The 21,500-nt window shown below is 40.5% G+C and overlaps 1 protein-coding gene across 1 annotated transcript in view; it reads left to right on the top strand.

Annotated features, from left to right (window-relative positions):
* mslnb (mesothelin b) overlaps positions 1-21,500 on the top strand; it is an 82,929-nt gene that overhangs the window by 50,071 nt on the left and 11,358 nt on the right. The window contains exons 13-32 of the mRNA XM_052514216.1: positions 874-961; positions 7,325-7,468; positions 7,668-7,870; positions 8,312-8,436; positions 10,080-10,198; positions 10,744-10,920; positions 11,053-11,084; positions 11,211-11,308; positions 11,429-11,448; positions 11,554-11,575; positions 11,715-11,742; positions 13,331-13,415; positions 13,656-13,802; positions 14,015-14,226; positions 15,501-15,601; positions 15,693-15,811; positions 20,675-20,851; positions 21,023-21,054; positions 21,175-21,272; positions 21,382-21,404. Coding sequence (XP_052370176.1) covers positions 874-961; positions 7,325-7,468; positions 7,668-7,870; positions 8,312-8,436; positions 10,080-10,198; positions 10,744-10,920; positions 11,053-11,084; positions 11,211-11,308; positions 11,429-11,448; positions 11,554-11,575; positions 11,715-11,742; positions 13,331-13,415; positions 13,656-13,802; positions 14,015-14,226; positions 15,501-15,601; positions 15,693-15,811; positions 20,675-20,851; positions 21,023-21,054; positions 21,175-21,272; positions 21,382-21,404 — 2,050 coding nt within the window. The remainder of the gene's footprint in view (positions 1-873; positions 962-7,324; positions 7,469-7,667; positions 7,871-8,311; positions 8,437-10,079; positions 10,199-10,743; positions 10,921-11,052; positions 11,085-11,210; positions 11,309-11,428; positions 11,449-11,553; positions 11,576-11,714; positions 11,743-13,330; positions 13,416-13,655; positions 13,803-14,014; positions 14,227-15,500; positions 15,602-15,692; positions 15,812-20,674; positions 20,852-21,022; positions 21,055-21,174; positions 21,273-21,381; positions 21,405-21,500) is intronic.

Below are 21,500 nucleotides of genomic sequence, written 5' to 3'. Positions count from 1 at the left end.
CCAATTATTGTGTCAAACATGCTGACAGATGAAGCTAACATAGTACCATACTCCCAGATGTAGCTAGTAGCAAACATAGTACCATACTCCCAGATGTAGCTAGTAGCAAACATAGTACCATACTCCCAGATGTAGCTAGTACCAAACATAGTACCATACTCCCAGATGTAGCTAGTACCAAACATAGTACCATACTCCCAGATGTAGCTAGTAGCAAACAGTACCATACTCCCAGATGTAGCTAGTACCAAACATAGTACCATACTCCCAGATGTAGCTAGTACCAAACATAGTACCATACTCCCAGATGTAGCTAGTAGCAAACATAGTACCATACTGACAGATGTAGCTAGTAGCAAACATAGTACCAATACTACTCCCAGATGTAGCTAGTAGTTACTGACGATCAAACATAGTACCATAGCTCCCAGATGTAGCTAGTACAGCAAACATAGTGACCATATCCCAGATGTAGCTATCACCAAACATAGTACCATACTCCCAGATGTAGCTAGTAGCAAACATAGTACCATACTCCCAGATGTAGCTAGTACCAAACATAGTACCATACTCCCAGATGTAGCTAGTACCAAACATAGTACCATACTCCCAGATGTAGCTAGTACCAAACATAGTACCATACTCCCAGATGTAGCTAGTAGCAAACAGTACCATACTGACAGATGTAGCTAGTATCAAACATAGTACCATACTCCCAGATGTAGCTAGTACCAAACATAGTACCATACTCCCAGATGTAGCTAGTATCAAACATAGTACCATAGCTGATGCAAGAAAGTCACTGATCATGATATTTACTGACCGTTACTGACGATCTGTGTTGTGCTAATTGTCTCTACTATGTCTCCGTAGCTACCTGAACTCAGACATGGACAGCATGGACAATGACAATATGCCCCAAGACATATGTAGCATCACCCTAGAGGAGAATTCATGTGGGGTGAGTAGCTACAGCCATCTATATATACATATACATGACACTATGCCCCTTGATGTCTGTAGCATCACCCTAGAGAAGAGGTCATCTATATCATCACACTATGCCCCTTGATGTCTGTAGCATCACCCTAGAGAAGAGGTCATCTATATCATCACACTATGCCCCTTGATGTCTGTAGCATCACCCTAGAGAAGAGGTCATCTATATATAATCACACTATGCCCCTTGATGTCTGTAGCATCACCCTAGAGAAGAGGTCATCTATATATAATCACACTATGCCCCTTGATGTCTGTAGCATCACCCTAGAGAAGAGGTCATCTATATATAATCACACTATGCCCCTTGATGTCTGTATATATCATCACCCTAGAGAAGAGGTCATATATCTATATATCATCACATATATCATGCCATCTATATATATGTAGCATCACCCTAGAGAAGATGTCATCTATATATCATCATCTATATATGTCCCTATATATGTATGTATCTATATCACATGTCATCCTATATATCAGGTCATCTATATATCATCACACTATGCCCCTTGATGTATGTAGCATCACCCTATAGAAGATGTCATCTATATATCATCATCTATATATGTCCCTGTCATGTATATATCATCACATCTATATATCAGAAGTCATGACATGGGGTATCATGTCATCTATATATTCATGACATCTATATATCATGACATCTATATGCCCCTCATCTATATATCTGTAGCATCTATATACCCTAGAGAATATCATGTCATCTATATATCATGACACTATGCCCCTATCATGTATCTATATATCATCTATAGAGGAGAATCTATATATCATGAGTATCTATATATCATGCCATCTATATATCATGACATCTATATATCATGTCATCTATATATCATGTCATCACCCTATCTATAAGAGGTCATCTATATATCATGACACTATGCCATCTATATATCATGTCATCTATGTATGTAGCATCACCCTATATATCATGTCATCTATATGTCATGACATCTATATATCATGTCATCTATATATCATGCATCTATATATCATCTATATATCATGTCATCTATATATCATGTCATCTATATATCATGTCATCTATATATCATGTCATCTATATATCATGTCATCTATATATCATGACATCTATATATCATGTCATCTATATATCATGTCATCTATATATCATGTCATCTATCTATATATCATGTCATCTATATATCATGTCATCTATATATCATGTCATCTATATATCATGTCATCTATATATCATGACATCTATATATCATGTCATCTATATATCATGTCATCTATATATCATGACATCTATATATCATGTCATCTATATATCATGACATCTATATATCATGTCATCTATATATCATGTCATCTATATATCATGTCATCTATATATCATGTCATCTATATATCATGTCATCTATCATGACATCTATATATCATGTCATCTATATATCATGTCATCTATATATCATGTCATCTATATATCTATATATCTATATCATGTCATCTATATATCATGTCATCTATATATCATGACATCTATATATCATGACATCTATATATCATGTCATATATATATCATGACATCTATATATCATGTCATCTATATATCATGACATCTATATATCATGTCATCTATATATCATGTCATCTATAGTTCATGTCATCTATATATCATGCCATCTATATATCATGTCATCTATATATCATGTCATCTATATATCATGTCATCTATATATCATCTATATATCATGACATCTATATATCATGACATCTATCTATAGTTCATGTCATCTATATATCATGTCATCTATATATCATGACATCTATCTATAGTTCATGTCATCTATATATCATGACATCTATATATCATGTCATCTATATATCATGTCATCTATATATCATCTATATATCATGTCATCTATATATCATGTCATCTATATATCATGTCATCTATATATCATGTCATCTATATATCATGTCATCTATATATCATGACATCTATATATCATGTCATCTATATATCATCTATATATCATGTCATCTATATATCATGTCATCTATATATCATGTCATCTATATATCATGTCATCTATATATCATGTCTATATATCATCTATATATCATGTCATCTATATATCATGTCATCTATATATCATGTCATCTATATATCATGTCATCTATATATCATATATATCATGACATCTATATATCATGTCATCTATATATCATGATCTCATCATCTATATATCATGTCATCTATATATGACATCTATATATCATCTATATATCATGTCATCTATATATCATGTCATCATATATATCATGTCATCTATATATCATGACATCTATATATCATGTCATCTATATATCATGTCATCTATATATAGTTCATGTCATCTATATATCATGTCATCTATATATCATCTATATATCATGTCATCTATATATCATCTATATATCTATATATCATGTCATCTATATATCATGACATCTATATATCATCTATATATCATGTCATCTATATATCATGACATCTATATATCATGTCATCTATATATCATGTCATCTATATATCATGTCATCTATCTATATATCATGTCATCTATATATCATGTCATCTATATATCATGTCATCTATATATCATGTCATCTATATATCATGTCATCTATATATCATGTCATCTATATATCATGACATCTATATATCATGTCATCTATATATCATGTCATCTATATATCATGTCATCTATATATCATCTATATATCATGTCATCTATATATCATGACATCTATATATCATGTCATCTATATATCATCTATATATCATGTCATCTATATATCATGTCATCTATATATCATGTCATCTATATCTATATATCATGTCATCTATATATCATGTCATCTATATATCATGTCATCTATATATCATGTCATCTATATATCATGTCATCTATATATCATGTCATCTATATATCATGTCATCTATATATCATGTCATCTATATATCATGTCATCTATATATCATGACATCTATATATCATGTCATCTATATATCATGTCATCTATATATCATGTCATCTATATATCATGTCATCTATATATCATGTCATCTATATATCATGTCATCTATATATCATGTCATATATATCATGTCATCTATATATCATGTCATCTATATATCATGTCTATATATCATGTCATCTATATATCATGTCATCTATATATCATGTCATCTATATATCATGTCATCTATATATCATGTCATCTATATATCATCTATATATCATGTCATCTATATATCATGTCATCTATATATCATGTCATCTATATATCATGTCATCTATATATCATGACGTCTATATATCATGACATCTATATATCATGTCATCTATATATCATGTCATCTATATATCATGTCATCTATATATCATGACATCTATATATCATGTCAGTTGCATCTTTGAAAAAATATATAGAGATTTTTTTAAATTTAACCTTTATTTAACTAGGCAAATCAGTTAAGAACAAATTCTTATTTACAATGAGGGCCTACCCCGGACAAATTGACAGAGCAGTTCGGCATCACATCACTATATCATATGATGGGGTTAGCTGATACAGGTGTTGTGAGATCTGGCGTGCGTCTGCAATGTTATCATTGTAAACAAGATTTTTTTTTCTAAACTGACTTGCCGAGTTAAATAAAAATAAATAAATAAAAATCATGCTGGAACGCGGCCAAGGCGATAGCTGTTATATTATATATATTATATTAGTATGTTTGATACTGAGGATTCTCTCGCTTCAATAATAGTTGGCCTCTGACTGATATAGGTAGAATTAGAGGAGTACAGAGACACCTACTGGTGACTACATGTCGTGACAACCTCTCAACATCTCGATCTCGCGTGATCTCTTTCAATTCAATTAAAACATTTTCAATTCAACATACTTTGTTGACGTGGAAAAGGGAAAAAACACTTACGTTGTCAAAGTGAAACATTTTTTGACCTGTTGGAGCTCGGAGTATAAGAATTAACACTGTTGGAGCTCGGAGTATAAGAATTAACACTGTTGGAGCTCGGAGTATAAGAATTAACACTGTTGGAGCTCGGAGTATAAGAATTAACACTGTTGGAGCTCGGAGTATAAGAATTAACACTGTTGGAGCTCGGAGTATAAGAATTAACCTGTTGGAGCTCGGAGTATAAGAATTAACCTGTTGGAGCTCGGAGTATAAGAATTAACACTGTTGGAGCTCGGAGTATAAGAATTAACCTGTTGGAGCTCGGAGTATAAGAATTAACACTGTTGGAGCTCGGAGTATAAGAATTAACCTGTTGGAGCTCGGAGTATAAGAATTAACACTGTTGGAGCTCGGAGTATAAGAATTAACACTGTTGGAGCTCGGAGTATAAGAATTAACACTGTTGGAGCTCGGAGTATAAGAATTAACACTGTTGGAGCTCGGAGTATAAGAATTAACACTGTTGGAGCTCGGAGTATAAGAATTAACCTGTTGGAGCTCGGAGTATAAGAATTAACACTGTTGGAGCTCGGAGTATAAGAATTAACCTGTTGGAGCTCGGAGTATAAGAATTAACACTGTTGGAGCTCGGAGTATAAGAATTAACACTGTTGGAGCTCGGAGTATAAGAATTAACACTGTTGGAGCTCGGAGTATAAGAATTAACCTGTTGGAGCTCGGAGTATAAGAATTAACACTGTTGGAGCTCGGAGTATAAGAATTAACACTGTTGGAGCTCGGAGTATAAGAATTAACACTGTTGGAGCTCGGAGTATAAGAATTAACCTGTTGGAGCTCGGAGTATAAGAATTAACCTGTTGGAGCTCGGAGTATAAGAATTAACACTGTTGGAGCTCGGAGTATAAGAATTAACACTGTTGGAGCTCGGAGTATAAGAATTAACCTGTTGGAGCTCGGAGTATAAGAATTAACCTGTTGGAGCTCGGAGTATAAGAATTAACCTGTTGGAGCTCGGAGTATAAGAATTAACACTGTTGGAGCTCGGAGTATAAGAATTAACACTGTTGGAGCTCGGAGTATAAGAATTAACACTGTTGGAGCTCGGAGTATAAGAATTAACACTGTTGGAGCTCGGAGTATAAGAATTAACACTGTTGGAGCTCGGAGTATAAGAATTAACACTGTTGGAGCTCGGAGTATAAGAATTAACCTGTTGGAGCTCGGAGTATAAGAATTAACACTGTTGGAGCTCGGAGTATAAGAATTAACACTGTTGGAGCTCGGAGTATAAGAATTAACACTGTTGGAGCTCGGAGTATAAGAATTAACCTGTTGGAGCTCGGAGTATAAGAATTAACACTGTTGGAGCTCGGAGTATAAGAATTAACACTGTTGGAGCTCGGAGTATAAGAATTAACACTGTTGGAGCTCGGAGTATAAGAATTAACCTGTTGGAGCTCGGAGTATAAGAATTAACCTGTTGGAGCTCGGAGTATAAGAATTAACACTGTTGGAGCTCGGAGTATAAGAATTAACACTGTTGGAGCTCGGAGTATAAGAATTAACACTGTTGGAGCTCGGAGTATAAGAATTAACACTGTTGGAGCTCGGAGTATAAGAATTAACACTGTTGGAGCTCGGAGTATAAGAATTAACACTGTTGGAGCTCGGAGTATAAGAATTAACCTGTTGGAGCTCGGAGTATAAGAATTAACCTGTTGGAGCTCGGAGTATAAGAATTAACCTGTTGGAGCTCGGAGTATAAGAATTAACACTGTTGGAGCTCGGAGTATAAGAATTAACACTGTTGGAGCTCGGAGTATAAGAATTAACCTGTTGGAGCTCGGAGTATAAGAATTAACACTGTTGGAGCTCGGAGTATAAGAATTAACCTGTTGGAGCTCGGAGTATAAGAATTAACCTGTTGGAGCTCGGAGTATAAGAATTAACACTGTTGGAGCTCGGAGTATAAGAATTAACACTGTTGGAGCTCGGAGTATAAGAATTAACACTGTTGGAGCTCGGAGTATAAGAATTAACCTGTTGGAGCTCGGAGTATAAGAATTAACACTGTTGGAGCTCGGAGTATAAGAATTAACCTGTTGGAGCTCGGAGTATAAGAATTAACACTGTACCCTGCGATTACATCTGCTACCCTGTCTATGTGACTAATAAACTCATCTGAATCATCTAATCTATCAACGATGGTCAAATAAGACATGAATAATAATAATAAGGATAACGTTAATAGCGCAAATAATATTAACCAGAAATTACAATAAATAATAATGATGAGAATAATACAAACTTTCCATCTCTCCCTCTCTCTTGCTCTAGTTGACCAATGCTGTGGAGAAAGTGGCGCGCGTCCTGCACTGTGTTGCCCGTAGCAACTTGCCGTTGTCCGAGGAGACTGTTATGCGTCTGGTCGTGGAGCTGACCGGGCGGCTTAACTCATTGGTCCAGAAGTTCTCCACCGCGGTAAGCCTCAACCAATCATTAGGGGACTTATTTAGACATTAGAACATATTTGATGTCTTGAAAATTTGCGCAGAATGTTAAGTGTGGAATGAATTATAACTCGAATGGTCATTTACCATAATATGTACACTGTAGAGTCATGCTGCAGATCTCACACAATGAATTAGACCATGTTTAATATTTTATATTCCCCATACAGAACTTCAGTGAGGTGGCACACCACTTCCAGGAGGTGTTTGGCCAGGCAGACTCCCCTGCTCTGACCCAGGAGAATCTCAATGACCCAGACTTCATCAGGCTCTGGTTCCAGATCAAACTGAAGCCCCTGCTTCCCTCCGTCCCCCCCGGCCTTCTCTCCTGCCTCAGCACCAAGAACTTCACCTGCCCCGTCTACCAAGCCCTGTGAGTAACACTAAACCTAACCTAACATTAATACATCTACCAAGCCCTGTGTGTATCAACACTAAACCTCAACACTAAACCTAACCTAACCTAACACTATTACATCTACCAAGCCCTGTGAGTAACACTAAACCTAACCTAACACTAATACATCTACCAAGCCCTGTGAGTAACACTAAACCTAACCTAACACTAATACATCTACCAAGCCCTGTGAGTATCAACACTAAACCTAACCTAACACTATTACATCTACCAAGCCCTGTGAGTAACACTAAACCTAACCTAACACTAATACATCTACCAAGCCCTGTGAGTAACACTAAACCTAACCTAACACTAATACATCCAAGCCCTGTGAGTAACACTAAACCTAACCTACCACTAATACATCCAAGCCCTGTGAGTAACACTACTAATACTATATCTATGGTTCCACAGTGTGGAGGAGCTGAGTGAACAAATGAAGCTGATGGACCAGGAGGACGAGCAGATGTATGAAATGCAGGGTCACGTGATCTACAAACAGTTCCTGTTGCCCTTCCTGTTGAATCACAACTCCTCAGGTCAGAGTTCTGATTGATCAGTTCTCCAGGCCAAAAAAAAAAACCATGTATTTGTACTGCTTTATTTACGTTGGTAACCAGTTTATAATAGCAATGAAGTACCTCGGGGAGGGGTTGTGGTATATGGCTAATATACCACGGCTCATGGCTGTACTCCGCGAAGTGTTGTTCCTAAGAACAGCCCTTAGCCGTGGTATATTGGCCATATACCACAACACCCACATGCCTTATTGCTTAAATATAAGTCGGGACATATCACTTCCTCAGGTACATGTGGCAAGCATAGAGTTGTATAGAGGACTCTATTGCCCAAAATACAGTTGTAGCATGGGCAGCAACGTTGATGACTTTCCCCATTTTGAAGTAGTCAACTGGGCGGGACATCCTATAGGTTAAGGAAGGATCACATAAGGCATTCCACAACTGCAGGTGGCCAATAAATGACCAACCTTGACTTTATACCTGTTTAAACAACACACCCTGCATCCCACTGCTGGCTTGGCCACTGAACCTAAGCAGGGTCGGTCCTGGTCTGTCCCTGAATGGGAGACCAGATGCTGCTGGATGTGGTGTTGGAGGGCCAGTAGGAGCCACTCTTTCCTCTGGTCTAAAAAAATATCCCAATGCCCCAGGGCAGTGTTTGGGGACATTGCCCTGTGTAGGGAGCCGTCTTTCAGATGGGATGTTAAACGGGTGTCCTGACTCTCTGTGGCCACTAAAATATCCCATGGCAATTATTGTAAGAGTAGGGGTATTAACCCCGGTGTCCTGGCTAAATTCCCAATCTGGCCCTCATCATGGCCACCTAATCATCCCCAGCTTCCAATTGGTTCATTCATCCCCCCCTTCTTCTCCCCTGTAACTATTCCCCAGGTTGTTGCTGTAAATCTGAATGTGTTCTTAGTCAACTTTACCTGGTAAAATAAGGTTTAGATTAAAAACATAAAAGTATAAACCCTTTCAGTTTGTTTACCAACACATAGAAGTAATGGAATAAAAAATAGACTACTTCAAAATGGAGATGGCCTCAATGACGCTGCCCGTGTCCTCACCGATACAACGTTACGAACTCTATACAACTCTATGGTGGCAAACGTCAGACTCTTTGTCAATGACGCTGCCCGTGTCCTCACCGATACAACGTTACGATCTCTATACAACTCTATGGTGGCAAACGTCAGACTCTTTGTCAATGACGCTGCCCGTGTCCTCACCGATACAACGTTACGATCTCTATACAACTCTATGGTGGCAAACGTCAGACTCTTTGTCAATGACGCTGCCCGTGTCCTCACCGATACAACGTTACGATCTCTATACAACTCTATGGTGGCAAACGTCAGACTCTTTGTCAATGACGCTGCCCGTGTCCTCACCGATACAACGTTACGATCTCTATACAACTCTATGGTGGCAAACGTCAGACTCTTTGTCAATGACGCTGCCCGTGTCCTCACCGATACAACGTTACGATCTCTATACAACTCTATGGTGGCAAACGTCAGACTCTTTGTCATGTGATCTTCAGCAGTCAGCAGTCCCACTGCATATTGATTATTACTATTAAATGAAACATAAATCAATATAACCCTCAAATGGCCTCTGATATACTGATAGGATCCCTTCACTGTTTCCATCCTCAGACCCACAGTGCATCTCTTCAGCCAGTAGCAGTGCAGACTGGCTGATCAGGAACTTTGGTGGATTCTCTGCATTCGCTCCTCTGAGGGATTTCTATGATCTAAATGCTCATTTCTCTGCTGTAAGTATGAGAGTCATGTACGTTTCAATGTCGGCTGACTGCACCACCATGTTTATACTGTATATTAACACGACCGGTCAACATTTTGGACACACCTACTCATTCAAGGGTTTTTCTTTATTTTTTAAACATTTTCTACATCGTAGAATAATAGTGAAGACGTCAAAACTATGAAAGTACACATATGGAATCATGTAGTAACCATAAAAAGGGTTAAACAAATCCAAACATATTTTATATTTGAGATTCTTCAAAGTAGCCACCCTTTGCCTTGATGACAGCTTTGCACACTCTTGGCATTCTCTCAACCAGCTTCACCTGGAATGCTTTTCCAACCGTCTTGAAGGAGTTCCCACATAGGCTGAGCACTTGTTGGCTGCTTTTCCTTCACTATGCGGTCCATGATTATACAGTACATAGATATTTGGATAATTATGTATTCAGTGATTATATTGAGTCACCATATCAGCAATTGATATGTTTCTAACATTTGATAGAGGAACTGAATCTAATGTTTAATAACCTTCTTGTTTCCTCTCTTCCAGTTGTCAGCCCTGGAGGTTCTCTCTCCAAAACAGACAGCAGAGCTGGTGGTGTTGCCTCTTCCTGGTCTTCCAGGGAAAGATGTCATCATCAACACAGTGTTTGACTTCCTGACCGAGTCACCAAAGGAGAGGAAACTCTCTGACTTCCTGTACCACCTCATAAGGCTGTCTGCGGAGGTAACACAGCTCTACTGGTCAACAATGAGCTAGCCTAACAATGCGACCCAACATTTTGAGGCAGGATACGACAACCTGAAAACACTTTTTTTCACCATTATAATTAAACTCTTTCATAATGTTTTGTTTCAGATAACGATGCCCTGCAAATCGTACAAAATCATGTAAGTTAGACTACATGGGAGAACTGAAGCTCTGCCTCTTTGAAACACAAAGCAATGTTGGAACCTCTGTTCTGTGAAATGCAGTGGTTAATTATGTTATTAACGTCTCCATTGTGTCTGTCTCAGCTTTGAGCGTCTGTACCAGGCCGTATCGTCTGTACCTCCAGAGATGGAGCCAGTCGTCTGGGCCAACATAGACAACCTGATGCAGACCGCTCCAGAAGGTCGGTCGCACTTAGAATCTTTTCATCAAGCCTTCATGTTGTTGTTGGTGTAAATAAATCTTCACAAATATTTCCCATCATGCCCTGTTGTTTACCACGTGTGTTTGTTTGTTTGGTCAGGTTGTGGATTGGATGAACAGGTAAGCAGAAAAATATATTGAATACATTTAAATACTTTAGGAAAAGATTCATGTTGTAATTTCAAAAGATCACAATTGTAATTTAAATAACTGTTTAATTTTCAGTGCCCATCAACACCGTTTAATTGTAAGTTTATTTGCATATATTTACATATCTGTATTTAACAGTGCTATCGGGTAATAAGATACAGATGTACTGTGCATTTGTCTGAAACAAATGAATGACAAGAAACATACTAATCTCTTTCATCTGTGACCATCTACAGATACCAGAGTCTGTGCTGGAGTCAACAGGTATGGATACATCACGTTAGATTTATGCTAGGTGCTGTTGTTCTAGTGCTAACGTGCTAATGCTAGGTGTGCTAATGCTAGGTGTGCTAATGCTAGGTGCTGTTGTTCTAGTGCTAACGTGCTAATGCTAGGTGTGCTAATGCTAGGTGTGCTAATGCTTATCTAACATTATAGCTAGTCTGCTACTGTACATACTAGGGTTTAATATTTTCCGGTATTTTACAAATGTTCCTAAATCACTTTTCTCCCGGGGGACCCGGTATTTCCTGCCAAAACCGGAAGTGTCATTCAGAAGCATTATAAAGCGTATGTCTGGATTATTATTAGAAATTTGATCAGAATGAAAATGTAAACTTGATGCTACCTGAGCCTGATATATATTAAATACGGGGCCATCTGTCCCCACCCTGAGACGGGGCCGTCTGTCCCCACCCTGAGACGGGGCCGTCTGTCCCCACCCTGAGACGGGGCCGTCTGTCCCCACCCTGAGACGGGGCCGTCTGTCCCCACCCTGAGACGGGGCCGTCTGTCCCCACCCTGAGACGGGGCCGTCTGTCCCCACCCTGAGACGGGTCCGTCTGTCCCCACCCTGAGACGGGGCCGTCTGTCCCCACCCTGAGACGGGGCCGTCTGTCCCCACCCTGAGACGGGGCCGTCTGTCCCCACCCTGAGACGGGGCCGTCTCGAGACGGGGCCGTCTGTCCCCACCCTGAGACGGGGCCGTCTGTCCCCACCCTGAGACGGGTCCGTCTGTCCCCACCCTGAGACGGGGCCGTCTGTCCCCACCCTGAGACGGGGCCGTCTGTCCCCACCCTGAGACGGGGCCGTCTGTCCCCACCCTGAGACGGGGCCGTCTGTCCCCACCCTGAGACGGGGCCGTCTGTCCCCACCCTGAGACGGGGCCATCTGTCCCCACCCTGAGACGGGGCCGTCTGTCCCCACCCTGAGACGGGGCCGTCTGTCCCCACCCTGAGACGGGGCCGTCTGTCCCCACCCTGAGACGGGGCCGTCTGTCCCCACCCTGAGACGGGGCCGTCTGTCCCCACCCTGAGACGGGGCCGTCTGTCCCCACCCTGAGACGGGGCCGTCTGTCCCCACCCTGAGACGGGGCCGTCTGTCCCCACCCTGAGACGGGGCCGTCTGTCCCCACCCCGAGACGGGTCCGTCTGTCCCCACCCTGAGACGGGGCCGTCTGTCCCCACCCTGAGACGGGGCCGTCTGTCCCCACCCCGAGACGGGGCCGTCTGTCCCCACCCTGAGACGGGGCCATCTGTCCCCACCCTGAGACGGGGCCGTCTGTCCCCACCCTGAGACGGGGCCGTCTGTCCCCACCCTGAGACGGGGCCGTCTGTCCCCACCCCGAGACGGGTCCGTCTGTCCCCACCCTGAGACATCTCATATAATGTCACAGTTCCATTTCACGCCATGCTGATCAGAAACTGTAAATCATTTCTTATCATTTACCGGTTTCTCGCAGTTATTTATCCCGTGAAAATGGAGGGGTTTTGTGCGGTAAATCGCTGTCATGGCGGTTCCCGCCATTCAACCCTAGTACATACCTCTGCTAATTCTTTTCAATTCTCCACAGCTATCCACTACAACACCACCTGCACACGGGGAATATGACAGAAGTTATATGCAATTTCAGCTTGGAACAGTATGCTTGTTCACAGGTAATTAGTTGCTTCTAAAGTAAAAAAACAATATTTCCTCTTGGACCAATAGATATCATTGTGCTGATCTGGTTCATTAAGTAATTAATAATGTGAGGAGTATGTCTGTGCATCGGTGAGATTCTTTCACTACGGCCGTGATTCTAATGTATGAGATGCAAAGACATGGAAATACCAAGGTAGAGAAAACCATGTATTCATTCATTGACTCCATATATCATCTTTTCTTCTCTCTCGAAGCTGAAAGACTTCACTGCAGAACACCTGGTGTCTCTTCTGAGATGTAACCTGCCCGGCAACTCCTCTCACTCTAAAGAGACGTGGAAGGTTCTCCTCACCAAACTGGCCTCTGTCTTAGACCAAGCTCTGGACATGTTCTCCAATATGGTGAGAATATACAGTCGATCAACGTTCCTTAAATGTGTGGGGTGCGTTCAGCAGGACGCAACGTTTTGGAAAGTTCACATAGGAATATGCTACAGTATGTAGGAATCACGGTGGTTCTATTCATGGTTTCTATCTGCAACGTTCGAGAGCGTTTTGCAACTGAACGTGGCCCTGTTGTTCTGTTATTGAATAACCGACCTCTTCCTCCCCAGTCCAAACCTGTGATTGGTCCAGCAGTATCCCAGGCGCTCGATGTGATTGGAGAGATCAGGGTCAACAGACTGACTGAGGATCAGCTGAGAGACAGTGATGTCATCAGGAAGTGGTTCTCTGGGCGTCTGAGACTGTTCCTGCCGTCTGCATCAGGAGTGTTTCTGCACTGCCTCAGCACCAAGAACCTGAGCTGTGACTCGTATCAACAGATGTATGTAATGGTTAAAGGGGATACTTTGGGAAACCATTTACCGACGTCTCCAGAGACAGATGTATGTAATGGTTAAAGGGGATTTACTTTGAGACAGAAACCATTTACCTACGTCTCCAGAGACAGATGTATGTAATGGTTAAAGGGGAAACCACCTACTTTGGGAAACCATTTACCTACGTCTCCAGAGACAGATGTATGTAATGGTTAAAGGGGATTTCCTCTTCCAGAGACAGATGTATGTAATGGTTAAACCCATTTACCGACGTCTCCAGAGACAGATGTATGTAATGGTTAAAGGGGATACTTTGGGAAACCATTTACCGACGTCTCCAGAGACAGATGTATGTAATGGTTAAAGGGGATACTTTGGGAATCCATTTACCGACGTCTCCAGAGACAGATGTATGTAATGGTTAAAGGGGATACTTTGGGAATCCATTTACCGACGTCTCCAGAGACAGATGTATGTAATGGTTAAAGGGGATACTTTGGGAAACCATTTACCGACGTCTCCAGAGACAGATGTATGTAATGGTTAAAGGGGATACTTTGGGAAACCATTTACCGACGTCTCCAGAGACAGATGTGCTCTTGGACACCATCTTTATGTCTCTGCGCTGATCAGTTTGAAGGGAAGTTGCTGAAGACTACTGCTAAGGCAATTGCTAACTAGCATTAGCGTCAATGACCGGAAGTTTATGCAGATACCCATAGACGTCCAATCATGGCGCTAACTCTAGTTAGCATTGGCTGGCGAAACGACGTCTAACTTCTTTCATACCGGACACAGAGACATAAAAACATGGTGTCCACAAGTTCATCTGACTCTGGGGAAGTTGATACAGGGCCTCATTGCCAAAATAATGAAGAATCCGTTAATAGATTGATATTAATGCATAACGTGTATTAATTCTGACTACGACCTGCAGTCAAATGACCAAATAGCACTCTGTTGGACTCATTTGGTGAGAGAAAGAAAAAGAAAAATGAAAAAATTCAGAAAATGCAGTGTTTTTAAATGTCAAAATGTTTCGTTACATTTCATTTTTTGTGATTAATATAATCTGTAATATTGGGATGAAACATCCAAATGTAAACATAATCTGACAGACGACTTTAAAAACAAGTCCATAACCGTGTTGGAGGCCAATACTTCTGTTTCAAAGTTCAGACCACCAAGAAACACTCTGTGACCCTGATATAGCCACTGCAGTAAAGGGTTCATGTGATTCATATCGAGCTGATAGTATGTTCTCTTTCCTTTCTCACAGACTGAGGGAGTTCAGCAATCAATTTGACCAAATGGACCAGATGAGACAAGAGCTGGTGGTCAAATACTTCATCCAGCCCTTCCTGACCAAAAACTCCTCAGGTATGGAAGATAGCAACTAGAGTAAAAGCAGCAAACTGTTCCTCATCTTCATTTAATCTCTGACCTTAACAAATTGATCTCCTCCCTCCAGACTCTGGCTGTGTGTCCAACTCTAACAGCAGTGTGACCTGGCTGCAGAAGAACCTGGGACGGTTTTCAGTCCTGGTGTCCCTCAGCGACCTGTTGAAACTCAACACAGACTTCTCTCCTGTACGTCTCACTTTCTGCCGACTACGCCACTTTGTTTATACATACATATATTTTATTAAGGACACAATAAATGGGTTGTAAAGTATTCTAAAGTATTCTAATTAAGTCTGTACATCAGTAATGTTTTCACAGATCAGTTCACCCAGATTAAAATGTCAGTTTTTGATGTTGGAGGTGTTTTGAACATTACAATCTCTCTCTTTCCACCTCTCTCCTTCCAGTTGTCAGCCCTGGAGGTTCTCTCTCCAAAACAGACAGCAGAGCTGGTGGTGTTGCCTCTCCCTGGTCTTCCAGGGAAAGATGTCATCATCAACACAGTGTTTGACTTCCTGTCTAAGTCACCAAAGGAGAGGAGACTCCCTGAGTTCCTGTACCACCTTTCCAGGCTGTCTGTGGTGGTAATGACCCCAAATATTATTAGTAAACACCTTGTAAAGCTGTCTTTGAGTTAACTGAAAAAAACATTGTAGTCTTGCTTCAATATGTTGATGTTAACTTCTATTCTCTCCCCAGACTCCAGTCGGCTGCACAGTGTACCAGACCATGTAAGTCAAACTTGAGACAATAGGTTGATTAGGCGATCCATGATATGCGGATCTAGTAATTGCATAAATATTCTCTATGTTCATGTGAAAAGATTAAAGAGACCAATCTTTTAACCTCTAATGACTCCCCATCCCGCATGAGGGAGGGTAATCATCGCCTGACACTAAGTAGCATAACGCAACGGACATAAATATTCCTAGAAAATATTCCTATCCATGACAATCACAAATGAAATATATTGAGACACAGGTTAGCCTTTTGTTAATCACCCTGTCATCTCAGATTTTCAAAATATGCTTTACAGCCAAAGCTAGACAAGCATTTGTCTAAGTTTATCGATAGCCTAGCATAGCATTTTGTCCAGCTAGCAGCAGGTAACTTGGTCACCGAAATCAGAAAAGCAATCAAATTAAATAATTTACCTTTGATGAGCTTCGGATGTTTTCACTCACGAGACTCCCAGTTAGATAGCAAATGTTCCTTTTTTCCCAAAAAGATTATTTTTGTAGGCGAAATAGCTCCGTTTGTTCTTCACGTTTGGCTGAGAAATCGCCCGGAAATTGCAGTCACGAAAACGGCGAAAAATATTCCAAATTAGCTCCATAATATCGACAGAAACATGGCAAACGTTGTTTATAATCGATCCTCAAGGTGTTTTTCAAATATTTATTCGTTAATATATCCATTGGGACAATTCGTTTTTCAGTAGGACCGATTGGAGTAATGGCTACCTCTGTATTTCACGCGAGAATCTCTCTGGGAGCATCAGGTGACCACTTGCGCAATGTAGCCGCTTACAGCTATTCTTCAACATAAATGCGTAAAACTACATCACAATACTGTAGACACCTTCGGGAATACGGAGAAAGTTGGTTGATAGCCCATTCACTGCTCAATAGGGACGCATAGGAACGCAGCGCCTTCAAAACATGAGGCACTTCCTGATTGGATTTTTCTCAGGCTTTCGCCTGCAACATCCGTTCTGTTATACTCACAGACAATATTTCTACAGTTTTGGAAAATTTAGAGTGTTTTCTATCCTAAGATGTCAATTATATGCATATTCTAGCATCTTGTCCTGACAAAATATCCTGTTTATTACGGGAATGTTTTTTTTTTCTTCCAAAAATGAAAATACTGCCTCCTAGTCACAACAGGTTTTAAATGGCATTGTTTTTGTTTTCCACAGTTTTGTGAGACTGTACCAAGCCATGTCAGCGTTGCCTCAAGAGATGGAGCCAATCATCGGGGCCAGTGTTTATGACCTCACAGAATCTGCACCAATGGGTGAGTCAGGAGCACTGTCTTTTTCTCAAATCAGATTCCATATTTTTCAATTTTTATTTTTATTTTACTCAATTTAATCTCTTTGTATTTTGTTTTCATGTGAATAGATTGTTCTCTGGTACCAGTTAACCAACAGGCAAGTCAGTTCATGTATCATAAAAATGTTTCCAGATTTTGAAAGAACATTGCTCTTTATGCTTCTTATATTACCCTGAACTGAACATAGGAGGAGTGGACAACATTACGACTCTTCTCAGAGACTTTCCTTAATGATTATTTTGTCTCTCTTGTTTTCCAGTGTCCAGTGTCATCACACAATGGTAAATGTAGTTCAGTAAACAACAACTTGATACTGAACCCCCAATCTTTATCCCAGAACTGCACATTTAATCCAATATCAAATGTTCTGTATCCTTATTTCTCTTTTTATCTCTCTCAGCAACAAGAGTCTGTGCCGGAGTTGACAGGTACAGTAAGACATTATTCAGACCAGACTAGGGTTGCAACATTCTTGTAACTGTCCCCAAATTCATATATATATATATGTTTTATTCCTGGTTGGAAGATGTAAAGAATAAGGAGGAAATAATCAAGTTATCTGGAATCTTCTAAACTGTTTTTCTGAAAAATTGGGCGTTTTGGGAAACTTCCCAGAATTTTGCAAACCTAGTCCATCCAAATGATTGAAACACACGGATCCTGATTGTGAGAGTTGGTTGTGAGTTTGACACTGATACTTCTGTCTTACCCGTGTTAAAGCTCGGCTCTACAACAGCTCTTGGACTCTGGGATCTCGACGGGACGTCTATGTGACTACAGCATCAAACAATACGCCTGCTCACAGGTCTGGGTTGAACTGGCTTGAGACAATCATGTTTGTACTTATATATCACTGGCTTTGTGCTTATAGCCTTTGGCTTTCTGTGTTTACGAGTCACAGAAAAAAACACTACATTTAATTTTTGGATTAGTTATATTGGGGTGGCAGGGTAGCCTAGTGGTTAGAGTGTTGGACTAGGAACCGGAAGGATGCAAGTTCAAACCCCGAGCTGACAAGATTAGTTATATTGGGGTGGCAGGGTAGCCTAGTGGTTAGAGTGTTGGACTAGGAACCGGAAGGTTGCAAGTTCAAACCCCCGAGCTGACAAGGTACAAATCTGTCGTTCTGCCCCTGAACAGGCAGTTAACCTTGGATGTCATTGAAAATAAGAATTTGTTCTTAACTGACTTGCCTAGTTAAATAAAGGTAAAATTAAATAAACAAACATTCACTGGTGGTTTATGTTAACTACGGTGGAAAGTGACGTGTGGTCGAGCAGTTACAGTCCCCCGGTTCAAATCCGTCCCACAGCCCTTTGACTCCGTCTTTCCTACACTTGACCATCTCTTCAAAAAAGTCACAAAAACCATCCCAAAGGACTAGGACTGCCTCACTCCCTAAAAGGTTGAAACAATGTGCAATGGAAGAAGTATTAGTGGCTAAAGGACTTCTCTTTCCCACAGCTGAAAGACCTCACAGCTGAGAACCTGGTCACACTGCTGAAATGTAAACTATCAGAGAACAACACAGACTCCAAAGAGACCTGGAAGCTGTTCTTCACTAAAGCTTCTGCAGTTCTGGATCAGGCTCTTGTACTTCTCTCCAACCAGGTACGTCTGATTCTGAAAACATTGCGGGTGTCCTTACCAATGTCGACTTAACCAATTTCTCAGCCCAGAGTTTCCCCATCTGAGCATAAAATTTAACAATTGTGTTCAAGGCCAGGAATGGTTTAGGGTTGGCCTGTTTGAGGTTAAAGTTCAGTGATGTCATCAGTATGGGTCAGGGTTTGAGACCTTCCTGAAGTAACCAACCACATCTCTTCCTCCCCAGTCTGAGCCTCAGCTGTGATTGGCCCAGCACTGTCCCAGGTGCTGGATGTGATTGGAGAGATCAGGGTCAACAAACTGACTGAGGATCAGCTGAGAGACAGTGATGTCATCAGGAAGTGGTTCTCTGGGCCTCTGAGACTGTTCCTGCCGTCTGCATCAGGAGGGTTTCTGCACTGCCTCAGCACCAAGAACCTCAGCTGTGACTCTTACCAAGCTGTAGGTATTGGTTACTCATTTGTAGTATTATGTCCTCATAATGTAGATATTATGTCCTCATAATGTAGGTGTTAGGTCCTCATAATGTAGGTATTAGGTCATCATAATGTAGGTGTTAGGTCCTCATAATGTAGGTATTAGGTCCTCATAATGTATTAGGTATTAGGTCCTCATAATGTAGGTATTAGGTCCTCATAATGTAGATATTATGTCCTCATAATGTAGGTATTAGGTCCTCATAATGTAGGTGTTAGGTCCTCATAATGTAGGTGTTAGGTCCTCATAGTGTAGGTATTAGGTCCTCATAATGTAGGTATTAGGTCCTCATAATGTAGGTATATAATATCATAATGTTATGTCCCCTAAATGTTAGGTCCTTATACACATTACTCACGCATTACTTTCAGGGTGAAGGAGTTTGGAGCCCAGTTTGATCACATGAACCTGGAGCAGCAGCAGCTGGTTCTGAAGGAGCTGGTCGTCCCCTTCCTGTCTCGACCCACATCAGGTAATCATCAGCTGATTGGATGTTTGTTTTTGAATTGTTGATTGGTTAGTTTTTCAAGTATATCACAATGTTTTTTTCATTTATTTTTATTTTTATAGTTGGTGATGACATATAAAAACATTACACAATGTAGACCTGCGAATTTGGATAGGTTTAGGCCATTCGCATGTTTGTGTTTTGATGTTTATGTCTGTATGTTAATAATCCCCCTCCCTCCAGACTCTGGCTGTGTGTCCAACTCTAACAGCAGTGTGGACTGGCTGCAGAAGAACCTGGGGCCGTTCTCAGTTCTTGTGTCCCTTGGGAACCTGTTGAATCTCAACACAGACTTCTCTCCTGTACGTATCGTTTTCTGCCGACTACGCCACAATGATTATACGTAGATATTTGTCCTTATCAAGTATTGATAACCTTCTTGTCTCCCCTCCTTCCAGCTGTCAGCCCTGGAGGTTCTCTCTCCAAAACAGACAGCAGAGCTGGTGGTGTTGCCTCTTCCTGGTCTTCCAGGGAAAGATGTCATCATCAACACAGTGTTTGACTACCTGACCGAGTCACCAAAGGAGAGGAGACTCCCTGAGTTCCTGTACCACCTCGTCAGGCTCTCTGAAGAGGTAACACTTTGTGCATTTAGTAAACAACAGTTCTAACTGATATTGATACTTTATCTTGTTGTTATATTGATGTTATTGTTCTTGTTGTTATATTGATGTTATTGTTCTTGTTGTTATATTGATGTTATTGTTGTTGTTATATTGATGAAGTCCTTTGATGTCCTTTTTCAGATGATGCTGCCATGTGACAGCTTTAAGACCATGTAAGTGGATTCAACAGAAGTCTTAACGACGAAGAGGTCGTTTTTATCTTAATGACCTTGTAAAACCACAAAGCACCACTACTACACTTTGACATGTCTGTTTGTCTGTGTCTGTCTCAGCTTTGAGCGTCTGTACCAGGCCTTACCGTCTGCACCTCCAGAGATGGAGCCAGTTATTCAGGCCATTATAGACAACCTGATGCAGACCGCTCCAGAAGGTCAGTCGTCCTTCATTATCCACGTTGACTATTTTAACACAAATAAGATTATTCAAAACAACATATCAACTGACTGTTTTTCAATGCGTATTCTAACTTTTGTTGACAGATTGCTTGCCGATGAATATGAAGGTGAGAATGTATCTCTTTTTTTGTTATTATATCTTTCATTGACTACTGTAATGAAGTAATGTAACTACTGTAATTGACTACTGCAATGAAGTAATG

Source organism: Oncorhynchus keta, unplaced genomic scaffold, assembly GCF_023373465.1.
Source record: "Oncorhynchus keta strain PuntledgeMale-10-30-2019 unplaced genomic scaffold, Oket_V2 Un_scaffold_15414_pilon_pilon, whole genome shotgun sequence".
Classification (NCBI taxonomy): domain Eukaryota; kingdom Metazoa; phylum Chordata; class Actinopteri; order Salmoniformes; family Salmonidae; genus Oncorhynchus; species Oncorhynchus keta.
This window is presented reverse-complemented; position numbering and strand designations above follow the sequence as displayed.